Source organism: Tripterygium wilfordii, chromosome 22 (genome assembly GCF_013401445.1).
Source record: "Tripterygium wilfordii isolate XIE 37 chromosome 22, ASM1340144v1, whole genome shotgun sequence".
Taxonomy (NCBI): Eukaryota; Viridiplantae; Streptophyta; class Magnoliopsida; order Celastrales; family Celastraceae; genus Tripterygium; species Tripterygium wilfordii.
The window spans coordinates 5,516,653-5,535,529 of NC_052253.1; the positions used below are offsets into that span (position 1 = coordinate 5,516,653).

General features: G+C 35.7%; 1 protein-coding gene across 3 annotated transcripts; it reads left to right on the forward strand.

Annotated features, from left to right (window-relative positions):
• Nucleotides 1–393: 393 nt before the first annotated feature.
• Nucleotides 394–13,979, forward strand: LOC119990659 (transportin-1-like). 3 transcript variants are annotated; one of them, XM_038836674.1, is made up of 29 exons: nt 394–758; nt 1,585–1,872; nt 3,273–3,362; nt 3,534–3,611; nt 3,702–3,782; nt 4,484–4,534; nt 4,905–4,990; nt 5,449–5,515; nt 5,623–5,679; nt 5,769–5,798; nt 5,910–5,969; nt 6,118–6,231; nt 6,714–6,827; nt 7,464–7,562; nt 7,749–7,874; nt 7,974–8,048; nt 8,197–8,268; nt 8,358–8,468; nt 8,961–9,044; nt 10,431–10,538; nt 11,667–11,768; nt 11,974–12,036; nt 12,117–12,191; nt 12,405–12,476; nt 12,563–12,687; nt 12,870–12,921; nt 13,004–13,072; nt 13,163–13,222; nt 13,421–13,979. In XM_038836674.1, the coding sequence occupies exons 1-29, from the start codon at nt 576–578 to the stop codon at nt 13,502–13,504; spliced, it is 2,676 nt and encodes an 891-aa protein (XP_038692602.1). In that variant the 5' UTR covers nt 394–575; the 3' UTR covers nt 13,505–13,979. The 3 variants fall into 3 exon arrangements, with proteins under 3 accessions (XP_038692602.1, XP_038692604.1, XP_038692603.1); XM_038836676.1 differs by having other exon boundaries at nt 625–758; nt 1,595–1,872; XM_038836675.1 differs by having other exon boundaries at nt 631–758; nt 1,575–1,872.
• Nucleotides 13,980–18,877: the final 4,898 nt, after the last annotated feature.

Here is an 18,877-nt window from a genome sequence, read left to right on the forward strand (position 1 = left end):
GCCGAACTCGCCCCTTGAGCTCAGGTTGTGCGAGAAGACAGATATGCGGCTTGTCCATTGGAATGACCATAACTAATAGCTCAAATTCCCTAAATAATGTTTTTCAAAATGCAGAATGGTAGCAGAACAAAGGATTGGCGTGCACATCCTAAGCAAACCATGGCATGAAGTCAATCATATTTTATAAAATTATCTTCTTGCATAAACCCTAAAATATTTATGACAGAATCAAACATATCAGATAATCTTTTGAATTTTACACACTACTACCCTTCTACACTAAGCCTAATTCCTAATACTAACCAGAGAATGTATTCCATTCCCACTTCGGACTCCGACTTCTATACTTCGGTCCATTTATCGTGCACTGTATACGTATGTATGTATAAAACTATAAGTATACATACAGCGTTCGTTCCGAGTGACTTGACTCGAAAAGCCTTGAAATAAAGGAGTTATTTTTAGCTTTTACTGGAACTGCTAGCCCATCGCCTCTGCTGCGCTCACCCAAAAATCTCTCCTCTGTCCAAAAAGAGGATCCGCGAACTCCTAATTCCTTCGAAATCCGATAAAGCATGGCGGCGAGTGCGTCGTGGCAGCCGCAGGAGGAGGGGTTCCGGGAGATCTGTGCGCTGCTGGAGCACCAGATTTCTCCTACTTCTGCTGCAGACAAGTCACAGATTTGGCAGAAACTCGAGAACTTCTCCCACTTCCCCGATTTCAACAACTACCTCGCTTTTATTCTTGCTCGCGCCGAGGTATCGAGGAAGTGATTGATTGTTTGCTTTTCTTGTGTTTTTGTTTGTTTTTTGAGGAGAATTTGGCTTCGACCTACGATTTTATGTTGGAAAAATTGAGATCGGTTCTTTGATTGTTGATGAAGTTTGGAAATTTATGGACTTTTCGGTTGTTGAGCAAGTGGGTTTGGTGTTGGGTTCTATTCAGTAGGGTTTTATCGCTGTTTGAAGTTGATTGTTGTTTGTATTTATTGGTCAAGGTTACTTCAATAACTAATATGGGAGTTAATTGGCTTTAAACGAAGAACTCTGAACTTAAACCCAGTATTTTCTCTGACAATAAAATTGTACATGAATAAAGTAGTATATCTGCTTAAGCTCAAGGAGAATCCCTGATGAAATAGCATACACTCAATTGGCAAAGTAAAGCTGAGAGCTTGAAAGGGTAGACATGCATCATTTACGCATGCATATAGCAAGGAACTTGATGAAGCGTTATGTTGTGTAATTCTGGAGGCTGTGTTTGTGGCCATTTGTGTTGTGAATTTGGTAGGGCACTATATAAATTTGTTCTGTCTTATGGATTGGTCAAGTACTCCCAATTGAATTTATGCTTTTTTATTGTAATTTACAAAAAAATGTTGTCTTGACCTTGCCATTTTTTTTGTTGTTGTTGTATGTTTGCTCTATTTCCACTTTTTACATAGCTCCACTCCATTCATAAGTATAAGGAAATTGATTGTCTTGTCACATGATGCACCAATGATGGTGCTAGCATGTGCAAGATGTCGGAGTTATTTCTTGGCCTTTATGACATTTGAGTCTTTCTCATGGGAGCTTTGAATAGGGAAAATCAGTGGAAATTCGACAAGCTGCTGGTCTGCTGCTCAAAAACAACCTCAGATCTTCTTATAAATCCATGGCTCCGGCAAACCAACAATATATAAAATCAGAGTTGCTTCCATGTTTAGGAGCAGCTGATCGGCACATCAGATCTACGGTTGGAACCATTGTGAGTGTTGTTGTTCAGTTGGGCGGAATTTTGGGATGGCCCGAGTTGTTGCAAGCCCTTGTAAATTGCTTGGACAATAGTGACCTAAATCACATGGAAGGTGCTATGGATGCTTTATCCAAGGTATATGGTGCATAACAGAGTCATTCTATTATTAGTTTTGGATTTGTAACGATACGAAGAATAAATCTTGCTGCCACAATTTATTTTTTTTCCCTGAAGCGTCATTGTGTCCTTATTTCTTATTATTTTTTTTAAAAACTTACTTCTTTGTTCAATCTCATGTTCAAATAGGATTTTATTTTGGGTAGATGCATCAATTTGAGATAGGCGTGCCATCCATTTTGATGAAAAGGCTGTTTTTTTTTTTTGAAAAAAAGGTCTATGACCTACTTGTATTAGAATACAATCCAATACAGAAATCACTTGCCGTGATTACTTTCTCTGCCCACTGGGCCGATGAAAAGGCTGTTGGAAAAGTATCAATGAGATATTACTTGTTCATCATCATCCGTGCTTTTATCCCAAAAGTTTTGGGGTTGGCTCCATGAGTCTATGAGAAAATCAACGTGAATCCACTACTTGTATTCGTTTCCGCCATTCATTTCTATCTATGATCACACTTTCATCAAGTCCGAGTGAATTATTTCACATCCTTTCTTATTACTTCAGGACATGTCTTTTTAGATCTTCCTCTTCTTTACCTCTTCTCTCCTATACAAATTATCTCGATTATGCTCACCGCCACATCGCTATCCCTATGTTGTATCTGCCCATACTCATGTACATAGGTTTGACAAAGTTTTTCGCTAGCTACCGACCTACCGCAACCCTCTTCCTTTAACTGGGCTTGGGACTGCCTGCTGTAAGCGCAGACAGTGTTAGGATATTACTTTTTAGGATACCGAAAACCTTTCCACCACCACCTTATCTATAAATGCCTTCATCAACTTTGTCATAAGAAAATGTATAAGTAAATTCTTTTTAATGTATCATAGGAATCAAAGGGTTCAAAAAAGGACCTTTTGGTATTATTTCATCACAAGAAGAAGGGCTTGTTTTGCTTACAATGAATTCCATGATATCTTAATCAAGATTTTGTTTGGAAGTGGACAGAATTATTTTTCATTATCTATAGGTAACTTCTTCGTCTTTCCGCCATCTTTAATTAATTCTAATTTTGTGTAGTATGTTCTATCCAGAATTGCCAAAAAAAATTCCTTCATCTTTGAAAAAATTCGGATGTTGTGGAGACTTTTTCAACCATACTTTTTTGGTTTTATAGATATCATGATAGCAGATATTAATATTATCCTTTACCAATAGGCCTGCACTTTTCATTGTCTCGAATGCTTTTTTATGGATTGTGGGAAAAGAACATCAGTATTTTAATAAGGGTTTGGAACACCATTAAGGTGGGACGTAAATGTGGCTGGTTATAAGTTGGACACAAATTTAAACTTCCATCTTTGTCTTACTTCAACACTTTTGACGGCAAATAATCAATGATACTTTATATGCAGATTTGTGAGGATGTCCCCCAAGTACTGGATTCAGATGTCCCTGGGTTATCTGAGCGCCCAATCAACATATTCCTTCCCCGATTGTTTCAGGTGAAAAGTGCTTTCTTTCACAGATCTTCGAGACTATTTTATGGATTATTTTTATTTATCACCAGATTGATTATGCTGCTGTTCTACATCTTTTTTCTATTGGACCTTTTTTTTTGCCTCTCTCCCCCTCCCTTATTACGATGATTTATGATGATATTTCTCCCTGAACAGTTTTTCCGGTCGCCACATGCCTCATTGAGAAAGCTTTCCCTGGGTTGTGTAAATCAATACATTATGTTAATGCCGGCTGTGAGTGTACTTTGATACATTTGTCTATCAAATACCTCTGGGTATGTTGACACATAATTGGCTAATAATTTATCATCTGGTATCATGTAGGCTCTATATGCATCGATGGACCAGTACCTTCAGGGTTTGTTTATTCTTGCTAATGACTCTGCTGCAGAAGTGCGAAAATTGGTAAATTCTTTTTTCACCCTATTTTATGAAGGTTTAATTGCCATTATAAAGATAAATTTAGCAGAAGTTTCTTTGGAAGTGCCATAAAATGTCCTCACTTCCCTGCTGCAATTTTTGCTTTTATTTTTAATGCTCTGTCTGTAAACCCTTTTTGGCTTTAACATTGAGGATTCATTCATAATTGTTCTTGAGATTTAGCTGCTGAGGTTAATTTTCTAAATATTATGCAAAACAGGAAAAATAGCACTTTTAACATCATCTCTTTTCATATGGTGCAGTAATTATTTATATCACACTGGCTATTGAGGCTTTTGGAGATTTTTGAACTGCTTATTTGATTTTTGTTTTATGATTTACTGCCAAGACACATCAAAGACGTCAATTTGGATATCAACTTGAAGAAGTCTTGAGTTTTTGATGATGTTTGTTTGGAGTTTGGTGTTTTAGTATTTTCACTTAGTACCTTGAGTTTTGTCTTTGGACAGAAGAGAGTGTTACTGGAGACTGCCAATCTTTTTACTTTTTAATCACTATGGAGTGAAAGTAGGATTTTGTGGTTTTGTCTTTACAACCATGTTCTTCTATGTTTTGCCATATTTGAGGTTTTGTATTTTAATATGCAATGTGGCTGAGTGAATGACATGTTGTCTCCTTATTTTCTTTGCGCTCTCATCACTTTTTTGTGCCTCTTTCATTCACAGGTTTGTGCTGCATTTGTTCAGCTGATTGAAGTTCGTCCCTCATTTCTGGAGGTGAGCATGTTGTTTGTTTTATTATGAGATTGTATATTCTCTCATGCATCGATCTTTGCCTGCCCCCACCCCTTTTTCTTCTCCAACCTTTTTGGGTTGTCTATTAATGAATTGGCTCGGGTATCCTCATTATATGTTCTATTTTACGTTTCAGTCACTACTGGTCTTTTGATGATCGTAAAATGGATAAAAATCTTTTTTTGATGCTTTAGAATTCATATCTTCTCCTTGACTTACTGTACTTGGGCAGAACCTCTTTACCTGCTCCAAAAAAAGTCTGATATTATCATACAAACACATTACCTTTCGACGATGTTTCAAGTTAACACTTCCTTTTTATTGTTCCTGATGTATTATTGCTGTATTTTAGCCACATTTGAGGAATTTAATTGAGTACATGCTGCAAGTCAACAAAGATAGTGACGATGAAGTGGCCCTCGAAGCTTGTGAATTTTGGTAATTCTCTATTTTTTTTAATGTCCTTATTTGTAGAGTAATCATATGGTGTAAGCTTGTCCCTTAAGGTTACCATGGAACATTGATTTGCCAACTTCGATTTTGGACGGTGGATTGTCCATGATTTAGTTGTTTTCAGCTAAGCAGACTTGTACACAACATATTTGAGTCAATATGTGAAACATTTATGAAAAAAAATTAGTTTGGGCATTGTGCGAAACTTAGTCAACTGTAATCTGTTGGACAAAGCTTTTCCATGAATTAGAATGAAGCACTTGTTCTCCAATAGTTGTGGAAATAACGAGGAACAATTTTTGTACATCTCTGAGAGCTTATCCATATGAGGAAGTTTATGCCATTCATGTTTATAACGCTGGCTTTCTTCCTTTTTAGTCTTCGCCTTTTCTTTTACTCTCGATGTTTGCAGTTTGATCTTCGATTTTAATTATGGTTGGCAGGTCTGCGTACTTTGATGCTCAGTTACCACCCGAGAACTTAAAAGAGTTCTTGCCACGTCTAATTCCAGTAAGAAAAATGCAGACTAAAGTTTACTTGAATTTGCTTTCTTTGCTGTTTTTCTTAATTCAGATTCATGTGCTGCTGTTTTCACGTATATGTTTCCACTTTTGTAGGTTTTGTTGTCAAACATGATTTATGCTGATGATGACGAGTCACTGGTTGATGCTGAGGTTAACTTTTCTGCACAACTTATGTTTGCAAATGATTCTAAGTAGGTGGTTGTGATTTCTGATTTAATTACCTGGATTCATTATTGCAGGAGGATGAGTCCCTTCCAGACCGAGATCAGGTTGGTCCATTATTTTTACATTAATCCTTTAATTAGTTTACCATCTATCTCATGTTGCTTGTTGTGCCTGCATTTTGAATGTTTCTCTTGTCGTCATCTTTTGTCCTGCAGGACCTGAAACCTCGTTTTCATACATCACGATTTCATGGATCTGACAATGTGGAAGATGATGTAAGCTAGTGCATCACCTTTGTCATTTATGTTATAATTCTACAAGTAAAGTGAATTTGACTAAATTTGGATCCGAGCTTTAGCCGGTTCTTTTGAGCTGAATCACAGAATGAGGTAGCTTTAGTTGACCAGTTTGTCATAATTACAGGACGATGACGTTGTTAATGTATGGAATTTACGAAAATGTAGCGCAGCTGGTCTTGATATTCTTTCAAACGTCTTTGGGGATGAGATTCTTTCAACATTGTTGCCAATTGTTCAGGTACTTGGTTTACGTATTGTTAGATGCAAACATATGATTCCTGACATGTTACTTCTCGTATTTTAATTGTGAATTACTAGGATATGACAGCAGGAGCCCAATTCCCTCTTAAAGTGCTCACCTTTGCTCCTATCTGCCTCTTTGCACTCAATATGAGTCCTTTTCTCTGCAACTACTATAACTTCTACCTGAGTGATTATGAACAACCACCCAGAAGTTGTACTGTAGAATTGTCCACTACTGAACAGCTTTTGTATTTAAATTTCTCCAGGAGCTAGTTTAAGTTGCCCTTATACGCAGCAGAAGAGTCTTTGTCATGTTGGAATTCAAGGGTCAATTTTAGGTTTAAAAATCATACTTGTCTTGATAGGAAGAGGGGCATTTTTTTATCATCTATAAAATTTAGAGTAATTTTTTATTGCTATATGTGCTACTCTGTAAGATTTACTTTCTGAAAGCTTCAACTTTGTGAAATTCCACAGACTAATTTGTCTGCTAGTGGTGATGAAGCTTGGAAAAGAAGGGAAGCTGCTGTTTTGGCAATTGGTGCCGTAGCTGAGGGTTGCATTAATGGGCTGCATCCTCATTTACCTGAGGTAATCATAAGACGCCTAATTTGGTTTCCATTATTGTGAAGCAGATTGTGCATGTAGCATGAGTCCACACGTTACTTATATATTTTTGAACTTATGCCTATGGAAACTAGTGAAAATCCATCACATAAATTTGCCTTCTCCATTCATTCATTCCTCCGAAGGTACAATATCACCTAATCCTATAGAGTTCATGTCCATTTTCAAATCAATTCATTCCATGTTTAGTCTCCATCTTGTCTTTTTGGCATTGCTGCTTGAATTTTTTCTACTCTAACATGCTACCACTCTAATATCTATATGTGTACATGTCTCAACCATTTCAACTGTTTTTCCTGCATCTTATCCTTGATGGCTGTCCCAACCCTAGATCACATAATCTCATTTAATATCATATCCTTATTTTGCCATACATTCAACATAACATTCCCATTTTTCCTTGACTCACTCTTTGGGCATGGTTCCTCTTGATTGCCCAACATTCCATAGTGTGTATATCAGTGTGGCTCTTATCGTAGACATATAGAATTTCCCTTTAAACTTTGAGAGTATTCTTTGATCACACAAAACTGTTGATGTATTCTTTTACCAATTTAGAATGTTTAAGTAATGGAAAGATATATTATGATTCTTACGCAGATGGTAGGGTTTCTTATCCCTCTTCTGGATGACAAGTTTCCTCTCATACGGAGTATTTCATGTTGGACACTTTCTCGATTCAGCAAATACATCGTCCAGGTACTTTATAATTTTTTCCTCATCAACTGCTTCTCAGCAAGGATAATTGTGTTAAATTGAATTGAGGGAGATTCTAATGTCTTGGTTATGCCAATAAGAATAAAGTATGATCATATTTCTACATTTCCTTATTTTACTATATTTCTGAATTTTAAACTTGACCAGTCTGTTTCATCTCTATGTTAGGATATTGGCCATCAAAGGGGCTATGATCAATTTGACAAGGTTCTCATGGGCCTTTTACGGAGAATTTTAGACACTAACAAGCGAGTCCAAGAGGCTGCTTGCTCAGCTTTTGCAACTCTTGAAGAGGTTTTCTCTATTTTACGTTTTAATTCCTCATATTTTTCTATATGTAGATATTATCTTTAACTGAGCTGTGCCTTATTCTACATTTTCGTATTTCCATAGGAGGCTGCTGAAGAGTTGGCACCCCGCTTAGAAACTATTTTAAAGCACCTTATGTGTGCATTTGGGAGATATCAGGTTCTTTGCTGGCTTCAGTTATCTTACAAGCTCCTTTGTTTATTACAATTATTAGATATGTTCATTAATTTCGTTGATAAGTTCCAATGTTGTTCTACGTTTTCTCTCCTTACAATGCCCTTTTACTCATGTGAATCGTTTCGTCCAGAGAAGGAATCTCAGAATTGTATATGATGCTATTGGGACTCTTGCGGATGCTGTTGGAGCAGAACTAAATCAGGTATCGACATCTGAAAATATCTTCAGGCACTCATCCATCCTGATTTGTTTCTCCTTATGGCAACAATCGACTGATTTGATGGTTTGCAGCCCACGTACCTTGATATTCTGATGCCACCTTTAATTACAAAGTGGCAGCAACTCTCAAATTCCGATAAGGACCTCTTTCCTCTGCTTGAGTGCTTTACATCCATAGCACAGGTGAGCATCATCATTTGCACTTGATAATGATCAATTTTATTGTCTTCTCAATGGGATGATCTCAATCGGATAGAAAGAAAAGGTGTATCCTCTAAGCAAATCTTTGAATGTGTGTTAAAAAGAGCAGAACAAGCACCTATTCCCAAGTTAAATCTATTTTGAGCCATTTGGTGATTTAGCCCCATGGATGATAGTGGCTCTTGGGGCCTTAGGTACTCCTTATGCTTTCCATGACACTGCTTGGAGATGAGGCAGTTCCTTGTAGATCATCTGCATGATTCTCTCAGCCTTTCTTTAACTAAGGGGATCTAAGTATGTAACCAAAAAAGAAAATCAGCTAGTTTTTATTTCTAGTGCACGTCTTCTGTGTTTTTTTTTAATCGGCTATGTGTGACTGAATAATATGTTGTGTTATGGACATAAGAACAAGCAATCAAATTCCAGATCAATAACGAGGGGTTCATTTGACGAGATTTTGTTTGCTTCTTTCAGGCATTGGGTTCAGGGTTTTCTCAATTTGCCCAACCTGTGTTTCAGCGGTGCGTAGATGTCATCCAGACCCAACAATTGGCAAAGGTTTTACTCAGTCTGATATTTAGACTGTTTATTCTTTAACCTTTTCTTCTAGCTATGTATAATTTCTTTATTTTTTTCCCAATTATAATTTGCACATAATGTGGTGGGATTTGAATCTAGCTGATTCCATTTGTAGCAGGGGTAGCACCAATTGAAATAGGATGCAATAATTTGCTAGTTTAGGCATATACAATGTAGAGATATTAGGTGAAAAAAATATTAGTAGGAGATACTAAAAAGAGAAGCAGCGGCCCTAAAAAGACATGCACAGAAGTGATAAGAAAAGGTATGAACTCTATAGGATTGATAGAGGGTGTAGCTCTTGATAGGAATGAGTGGCAAAGCAGAATTCGTGTCATGGATTCTGTGTAACTTATCATATGGATTCTTGTAGCTGACATCAGCTTAATTTTTGGGATAAAGGCGTTGATGATGATGATGAATGTGAGTGATGTTTGTTATGGCACGGATTTACATGATTATCCTTGTCCTGCTTCTCGTTAGTGTTTCAAAATCGCATGTCGCACTTTTCTCTGAATGCAAAAGAAATTTAATTAGGGGGCACTTAGGAGTGCAATTCAGAGAGTGGAGTACAATGGCTACGGAGAGAGAAAGTAAAGAATAGGAAGAGCTCTAGGTTTCATCAAATCTTGGAATTTCTAAGAAGTGGCTGCATCTCTTGATATCCAAAATCTGGTTGTAGAGAACCAGTTATCCGTGAATTTATCCGATTGAGTTTCTTTCCCATTTGAAGGGTTGCCGCAGAATAGTTCTGGATAATTTTGGTGCCTAGGAATAGGATTTTCGTCCTTAATGGAGATATGGATTGCCAAATGGAATGTGCTTATGCATCCTTTATTCCTTTGAAAGAGAAATTCTTATGTTCACACTTTTCAGTGTCTAAGAAAGGAGAGGGAAAAGGTATCAATGTCTTGCTTTTTTCTCATTGATGCTTTACTTTGATTTTTGTAACTAAAGCTCCTACCCATTTCCATTTGATGCTGATTTTGATTCCGGATGCCGTATTTTCACCTTGAGCAAATCACCTTCAAAGTAATAGGATGATGCATGTCATAACCATTTTTTCTACTTCTAAGTTGTAATTACTGCAATGATTAAAGGGAAAGTTCGCAACATCTTGTGCCAATATACCCCGACTTCCTGCAGGTCTTTTTTGTTTGAAGTCTTTGTCCTTGTGTTTTTTACTTGATTAATTCTATGTAAGAATGTTTGAAGCCTTCTTTGAGCCAAACTCTTATTGCCATAGCTCTCAACCTTGATATTTAATCTTCTTTAAGCACTATTATAATCGGCTTTGCTCGCTTCAGTTTTGCATTTTGCTTCAGGCACTTTCCACTTTAAGACATTGGCTGGAATTTTATGCAGGTTGATCCTATTTCTGCTGGGGCCCAGTATGATAAAGAGTTTGTTGTATGCTCTCTTGATCTGCTCTCTGGACTTGCTGAGGGTCTTGGTAGCGGGATAGAGAGTTTGGTACTTTCCTCTCTCCGAAATATCTTTGATTAGAGAAAAATATAAGAGATAAGGCATTTGAGTTATCCAATTTTTCCTATGCTGTGTTGATAATACTAAAGCATGATATGTGAACTAGTGAATGATATGACATGTTTAAGAAGTTGCAAACAAAATAACATCTATTTTTTTGTAAGTCAAACAAAGTAACATCTAAGATGCGTTCAACCCTGTAGAGTGATTAATTTGTTTATTAAAACTCTGCTCACCTTGCTGGTTAAGTTTCTGTGGCCTGCCTTGATTACTTTATGAGCCTAATTCAATGCAGCAACATAATGGGTTGAAGATTTTGGCTTGGAGTCTGGAGTAAGGGACTCCACTGAGCCAAACAAACGCCCTTGGCCTTCTTTAAATAAAAGGGATCTACCCTGTTGGCTTACATAGTTAGTTGAGCACATGCAACATCTTCTTCTTGGCGAGTCGACATCCTTGCACCTGTGATAAGACTTTGGAGGTTGGGCATCATGGGCGAATACCTAATGATTTCAGAAATCTCATTGAAAGGGATATTTTCTTTTCTAATTTTGAGATGTCACCGATTTTTAATATGCATTTGGGTCACCTCTTAAGGGTTTGCTTGGAGTTTGTGATGTGGTGTTGTTTACAAACATTTGATCTAACCTTGCCACTTGAACTACCTTATCATCTGATCCATTCAGCGCAAATATCTGCTTCTTCTCGTTGCTGATTTATTAAAATTTTCTCATCTAATAGAGGTGTTTTTAGTTTCTAGTTAAAATTTTCTTGAAATGGAAAATTTTCTGTTATTGTCTTTAGCTGTTTTATATAGGCTCTGCATTGGTCAATGCAAAGAATTCCGTGTGCAATATTTTACTAGTAGTACCCTTTACTGGATAACAGAAGCAATAGTTCAACTCTATAACCTTTCTTTGGCTTTTTTTGATTCAATTCTTGGCTATTTTTTATTAGATTTTTGTTTTCTGTACATTACTCTTGCGAGAATTAATATCATGATGTCTAGTAGCAGATAATTAACTACAGTTGCCCAGCTCTATTAGTAGCTAAAGTAGCGTGCTACTTCTTCAGTGAATTGCTTGCTTATATGCTGTTTTATAACTTCTTATGCAGGTTTCACAAAGTAGCTTGAAGGATATGCTTTTGCAATGTTGCATGGACGATGCTTCAGATGTCCGGCAAAGTGCCTTCGCTCTACTTGGGGATCTTGCAAGAGTAAGTTGAGAATACTTGCAACTGGTGACCTACAATTATTGGCTCTCCCTTTCAGTTGCTAGGTGGTATTTGGGGGTTGAAAGTTCTAACTACCGTAGGGAGAAACCTGTTGTGTAGTCACTGGTCACAAGGGTACTTAGAGACTGGGAACTTATTTATGTTCTTTAGGTGCTTTTCTGCTCATCTCATGTTTGATAATGGTCAGGTTTGCCCCATTCTTTTGCACCCTCGTTTGTCTGCATATCTAGATGTTGCAGCTAAGCAACTGGTGAGTGAAACTCATTTTACGATACTATTTGTGGAATTTATCTGGCTCTGTGTGTTTATAAAACATATGTTCCGTTACAGAACACCCCAAGGCTGAAGGAAACTATTTCAGTGGCAAACAATGCATGTTGGGCTATTGGAGAATTGGCAGTTAAGGTATATTAACCTCTTCTATTGAACAGCCTCCAAGTGCGATATAGCCAAGGAATGGAATTAACTCTATATTTTATGTTTTAGTGGAGCTTAATGTGTGCTGCACTGCTGCCTGTTTGGTACTCGTATTATGGTATTAACTGCAAATGAGTCTAGTAATATTTTCTTATGCCCATTTGAACATCTAATCATACATTCTAAACATATGTGTGTTAGGTTCGTCAAGAAGTTGCTCCAGTTGTTATGACAGTTATCTCATGCTTGGTTCCGATACTTCAACATGCGGAGGTGATTGCTTTTCTCCGAATCATTCTGTGTGCGTGCATCTATTGAATATGTGATGTTATATAATCACATACATTGACTCTGAGCAGGAACTGAACAAGTCACTGATAGAAAACAGTGCAATCACACTTGGAAGGTTGGCCTGGGTCTGTCCTGAGCTTGTATCACCCCACATGGAACATTTCATGCAAGCATGGTGCATTGCTCTATCGATGTAAGTACTTGGTGTTTCTTTACTCATGATTTGTTTACTTTAAATACATATTTGCTCTTTTTCACGAGCATTCATGGGGATTAACACTGAAATGATTTTGCTTTCTGGTTCTGAGCAAAACTTAATTTGTTTCCTTAGGCATTAATCTTCAACAGTTTCTGACGAATTAAAATTTGTGGCAGGATACGTGATGATGTTGAGAAAGAGGATGCCTTCCGAGGTCTATGTGCTTTGGTACGCATATTCTTCTGTGAATATTTCCATTGGAATTAGATCAAAGATTAAATTAATTTTTAGCTTTCACTAACTTTTTCAGGTCAGGGCAAATCCATCGGGAGCTCTAAGTTCACTTGTTTACGTGTGCAAAGCAATTGCAAGTTGGCATGTAAGGAAGGAATTCTTTTTTTCAAATTTTTTTTTAATGTTTTATATATGACAGTTAAGATCTTTTGTTTGATCTATTATTTGTGTGCAGGAAATAAGAAGTGAAGAGCTGCACAATGAAGTTTGCCAGGTCTTGCATGGTTATAAACAGGTAGGTCTTGCATGGTCATATGTAGGTTGGCTGTGCTTATGTAGTTTTCTTCTTTGCTTAAGCACCATAAGTCTATCTCCCAAGTGTAATCTAGCCATCACTAAAGTTTCTTGTAGGTTTGGGATTCTTACCTACTATTGTTAACTGTTAAATCTTAAAAGTTTCCATTAATATTTTTTTAACTAATCAATGGAGCAGATGCTTAGAAATGGAGCGTGGGATCAGTGCATGTCTGCTTTGGAGCCACCGGTGAAGGACAAGCTGTCGAAGTACCAAGTATAATGTTCTGATTTCAGCTGGCACTTTCCTCCAGCATTCAGTTTTACTTGCTGTGTATCTGAGTCAATGCTGTGGCCAATTGGTGTTGTCTGATGATGTTGAGACTAGGATCACCTAATCAACAAGACCAAATGTTTTGTCCCAAATTTTTTCGGGCAACGCATTAGTCTTGCCGTAAATTCGTTGAAGCTTGAAGCTTTAGCTACCCGATATCAGTCTTTAACTTCCAATAGATTGGGGGTTTGATGAAATTTTTTTGGGTTGGGAGAAAAGAAGCGTCTTGAGGAACGAAAAAACGGATCTGGTGTACAGGAATTCAGCTTCTTGATATTCTGAAAAAGTATGTTTATATATTCAGGGTGATTGGTTTTTTTTACTTTGGTGACGATTTTCCTTATTTTGATAGCTTCCACAAATTTTGTGATTAGGTTTTGTTACAACAATAATACATCTCTTTATAACAATAGATTTTTGTGAATTGAGTGAAATTTATATATATATTCTTCAAGACAAATTTTGGGTTTGGATGGTCACCAGTTTGGGGATGGTGTTATTTTTAACATTTGCAGCTATATCCTTGTTGCTTATGTTCTTTGTAAGGGAGATGTTGGGAGGATCCTTGCTAAATTAATTTCAAAATTCAGGGGGTCAACCCTGATGTATGGTTAACCTAATTTTTCAAGACTCAAAACAAAAAGAGATGATTACATACCATGCAAATGATTGTTATTAAATCATTACTTTTAATTTGTACATGAGAGGTAGCATCATGTCCTAAAAATGGTAGATTTGTGTTTCTTATTTTGGTTAATTCAGTCAATATAGATTTGTTTAAAGCTTCAATTTCAACTATTTGGGCCCTATTACACACAATTACAGCTAGTTTTTCAAACCCAAAAATTCAAAGGTGACTAAGTGTTTAAAAATGTGGAAATCAATTGTCGTGGTGCTGTTGGACCTCGTTAGAAGGTTGAAATTAATTAAAAAAAAAATAAAAAATTCAGACCCGCACATGGTAGGTTGGGTCAAAACCCAATACGTGTCCACAAGAGTATTACTCTTAGTGAAAATCGAACTTATAACCTTCTGAGTCCATACGGTTCGGCTACAAATAGACTCACTACTAGGCAAGGGCAGAGCAAGGAAACGGTGTTGGTGGGCTAATATTAAAATAATTAATATCACTTTGATTCACTTGATAAATTTTTATGGGGTTCAGGGACAGTGCTACTGAAATTTTTTTAGTACTATTTATAACAATACACTTTCTTAAATGATATTATCAATGAACATTTATATTGTGATATGCGATGATACTTACAGAGAGACTTCATAATCAATTGTAATCTTGTGACTTAAAAGTTAAAACCCCAAAAAAATTGTGTCATTTTATTCATTTTCTTCAACTTAGTTTGTCCCCTTTAAGAATTTTCGTTTCTATCAAACATATTTTGAAAAAAACAAAAAGAGATTAAAAAAAATATTAGTGTCTGAAAATCCCTTATAAATGATGGTTTGGTCATATAAAGTTCATAAAAATTCTTCTAAATGAAATAAATATAACATGGCATTATGCTAATGAGGCTCTCCTCAATACTTAAAAAGTTTTTAAAGAACAATAATGAGATTCTTTTAAGTGTATTTTTTTACTTACACAAAAAAAAGATATTTTTTAAGTATATATTTTTATAATTTGTGCTAGATTATAGTCTTGCGTAGCCGAGCCCTGTCTCCGCCACTGCTACTAGACTATCAGTAAAGTAGTTTGACACATATATGTATGTGATGAGATAACCTTCTTTATCTTGTATTGAAGTCCTTTTTTTCCCCTAAAAATCACTCTCAATATATTAAGTGAAAATCAAAATTTTTTTGTTCCCATCCATTCAAGAGATCCAACGATTGAGATAGAAGTGCGCAAGTCATGTTAATTTGTGGATGTCCGCATAAGAGAATCTTTGTGTGTGTATATATATCAATCCAAAATGTAGGATCAAATATTCAAATATGATTAAAAAAATCGTGTGTTGTGAAGTATTATCTATTTTGGTTCATTAGTCTATTCATGCAAACTTAACATATGACATCAATCAACTTCAGAGAGATTCAAAAAATTGATTAAAGACAAATAATTATAATTTGTTTTTTTTTTCTTTTCCAAAAAATCCATCATTGTTTTCCTTACATATTGATGGTTTAGATTCCTTCTATATGGCATCTCTTCCTTACTGTTTTTTTTTTAAAAAATCTAAGATTCAATGATACATACATTCTTAACATCAAATCTTGTTGACTGATTCTAAATACAATGATACTGGAATTTCCCCCAATTGAATTCCATTAACATTGATCATGCATGTATTGGACGCCAAAAGCATTGCTTTCATTAGGGTTTGGAGAATTTTTTTTTTACAAAAGAGTCTATACATTCCAAGTCAGTGGTCAATAATTATCAAAAAAAAAAGAAAAGTCAGTGGTCAATAGGATGCAAATTAAAGGAAAAAAGAAAAGTTAAAATACCCAAATCCCAAAGACCCCAGAAATTGGTAAAAAAAAAAAGTTTGAATTTTTATTTGATAAAATGTGCTTTGAAAAGAACATAAACAATAACCCATTTGAGATGTTCTGAGGTAGGATTATCTAAGCTGTGTTCTTCTAATTATTAATTTCCATGAAACTTCTAATCCTATTGAAGTTGATTTCTTTCATTTGATTTGATTAATAAAAGGACCTTTTGATGGGTGGTCAATGCATGAGAACCATGGAGAGGTCAAGGAAGATAATTTTTTTTTTTTAAACACAAAACCCAAATTCCAAGAATTTATTTAGTTAATGAAACATTAATTCAACTATATATATTTGCATATATATATATAATTTATTGACTTAGTCTTATAGAATTGTATAGTGAATGATGAACGGGCCACAATGCATTAATGCTTCACAACCTTATTACATTATTTTTCATATGAGACATGACTTTTCATACTCAGATTCGAGTTGAAGAACACCATCTGTATTATACATCTCTGGTGGTTATAGCTAGCGTGATCAATCTTTTTCTTTTCATTTCCTCTTTTTCAAAGGGAAAAAATTATTTGAGGAGATTTCATGACAATACACCATTTTTATTCATGACAGTGCACTATAGGGTTAATTATACTTTCAAAAAATAGTTATATCTCTTTGTTCCCATTATTGTTTTGGATTTTTTTTCTTTGTTCTTGATAAAGGATTTGTATTTTCTTGTTATGTTTCTGGAGATGAATCCTCCTATTATCATGTAATATTTGCTGCTTTGATCTAATATGACAAGTTTCTTATTATAAAAAAAAAATTATTGTATTGACTTATATATCAACATTTTTATGCTGTTACTCGTTCATATATACATACACACACATATAAACACAAAGGGATCAAGGGATCACGTTTGATGATGATGATAATAGTGTAAAGGTCAACCTACCCAGCTTCTACATTTCCTCAAGTGATATCTTTCTTTTCTTTTCTTTTATTTATTTTATTTTTTTAATATTTAGTAAATCATATTTTTCCTGACACTAGGAATGGTCCCAAGTTGCTTAATGATCGACTGTTTTGTCTTGTGGAACATATATCTTAAGTAGTGTAGAAAGACACAAGAGTTTTGGGAATTTTGTGCATATTTAATTTCTTGTGTATTTGTGATACAATCAAGGGCCTAATTAATTTTATGCTATACAATCAAGTCTAGCATCAAGCACAAATATATCAACATCCCCCTCAAACTCAAGATGGTGATGATGAATCCAATAACGAGTTGCGGCAACTGCAAAGGGAGATCCAATTCATGAGGTTAGTCGTACGACGGCAAACATTTCTTCATAGTCGATACATACTTCTTAATAAATACCTTAGAAATAAGACGAATCTTGTAGCGCTCAACTAAACCATTTGTCCGAGTTTTGATTTTGTATATCCATTTACACTCAACTGCAAATCTAGCCTAATATTTTATGATATACAAAATCAAGTCACAAATGGGACCCAAATAATTATATAGTTTATTCAATCATGTATTTATTAATTATTTTTGAGCTGTGGATCACTTTTATTTGTTCAGTTTCTAGCTAGAAAGAAATGGTCATTTAGCGTGTCATCATTGAACAGAAAGAAGAAAACATATCCAATCAGCATACACTGGATTATGACATTCATAACATGTAATTTTAAATGATTAGTATAAGTTGACCAAAAATCAACACGTGCCATAAGAATATTGTTCCCGATGAAATCAAACTCGGGATGCCTAAACGGTTTGGTCCGAAAAAAATTCACCAACTAGTTTATCACCCAAGTGATTAATAGCTATACACATAGCAACATATATCTTCACATCTATAATGGAACATAGTATTAGACTTCATTAATCAACACATGCATGCAGATAATACATGTATACATACGCACAGTACATATGCGTGGGGAGGAAAAATAAACTAGCTTATAAGCTGTGAAATAAACATATGTGGGTGAAGCGAAGACTTTGTTGTTAGGTCTGGATCGATGTGTGGATATTTTTGTTCATAGGTTTAACTATGAAGGTGATACTCTAGTGGTGGTGAATACAATTAAGGAGCCTAATCTAGTCGCTGCTAGAGGATTGTATTTTGAGATTCATTTTAACTCACTATAACTTTTTGTTTGCCAAACAAAAAAACTAGAGGTGAAAAGGGTTGATTATGGTCTTCTTTTTTTTTCAAAATTTTTACATGAATTTAACGATCGATTTGTCGGTTATTTCGATTATCGGTCGGTTCTTTAAATAACTATATAAGTTTTTAAAAATTAATTGATTGATCGATTAGATTATCTGCCGGTTCAATTATATCGATAATTTTTGTACACCCCTAAAAAAAACCTGACCAAAATGTAGAAAATCCCAGCACGGCACAAACCCAAGCCAAGCCTCCCCACCATCTCGGCCCATTGGGCCGTGGCAGTTCCAAGCCCCTTCCATTTGGAAAAGGCTTGACAAGTGTTTGAAGGCTTGCACCAGCTTATATGCTGGATACAAGACCCTTCGATAACCGATGTGGGACTTTTTTTTTGTCCTAACACAAAAGAAATTTACAAATGCAGACGTGTATTCAGTCGCTCAATCATATCTCACCACATCATGGGAAGACCGTTTGCTTGTCTTGAATCATATTTTTCTTCTCATTGGTGTATATATTTGCAACAATCCTAGATCCATTGTAGAGTATCAGAACCCCGGTTGGGTTTCAGACTTTGAGGGCGTGACTAACCAGAAAAAAGTGGCTCTCTTAACAATCACCTGAAATGACGTTCACCATCCGACGCACAGTGTCTGTGTGCTACCGCTTTTGCTCT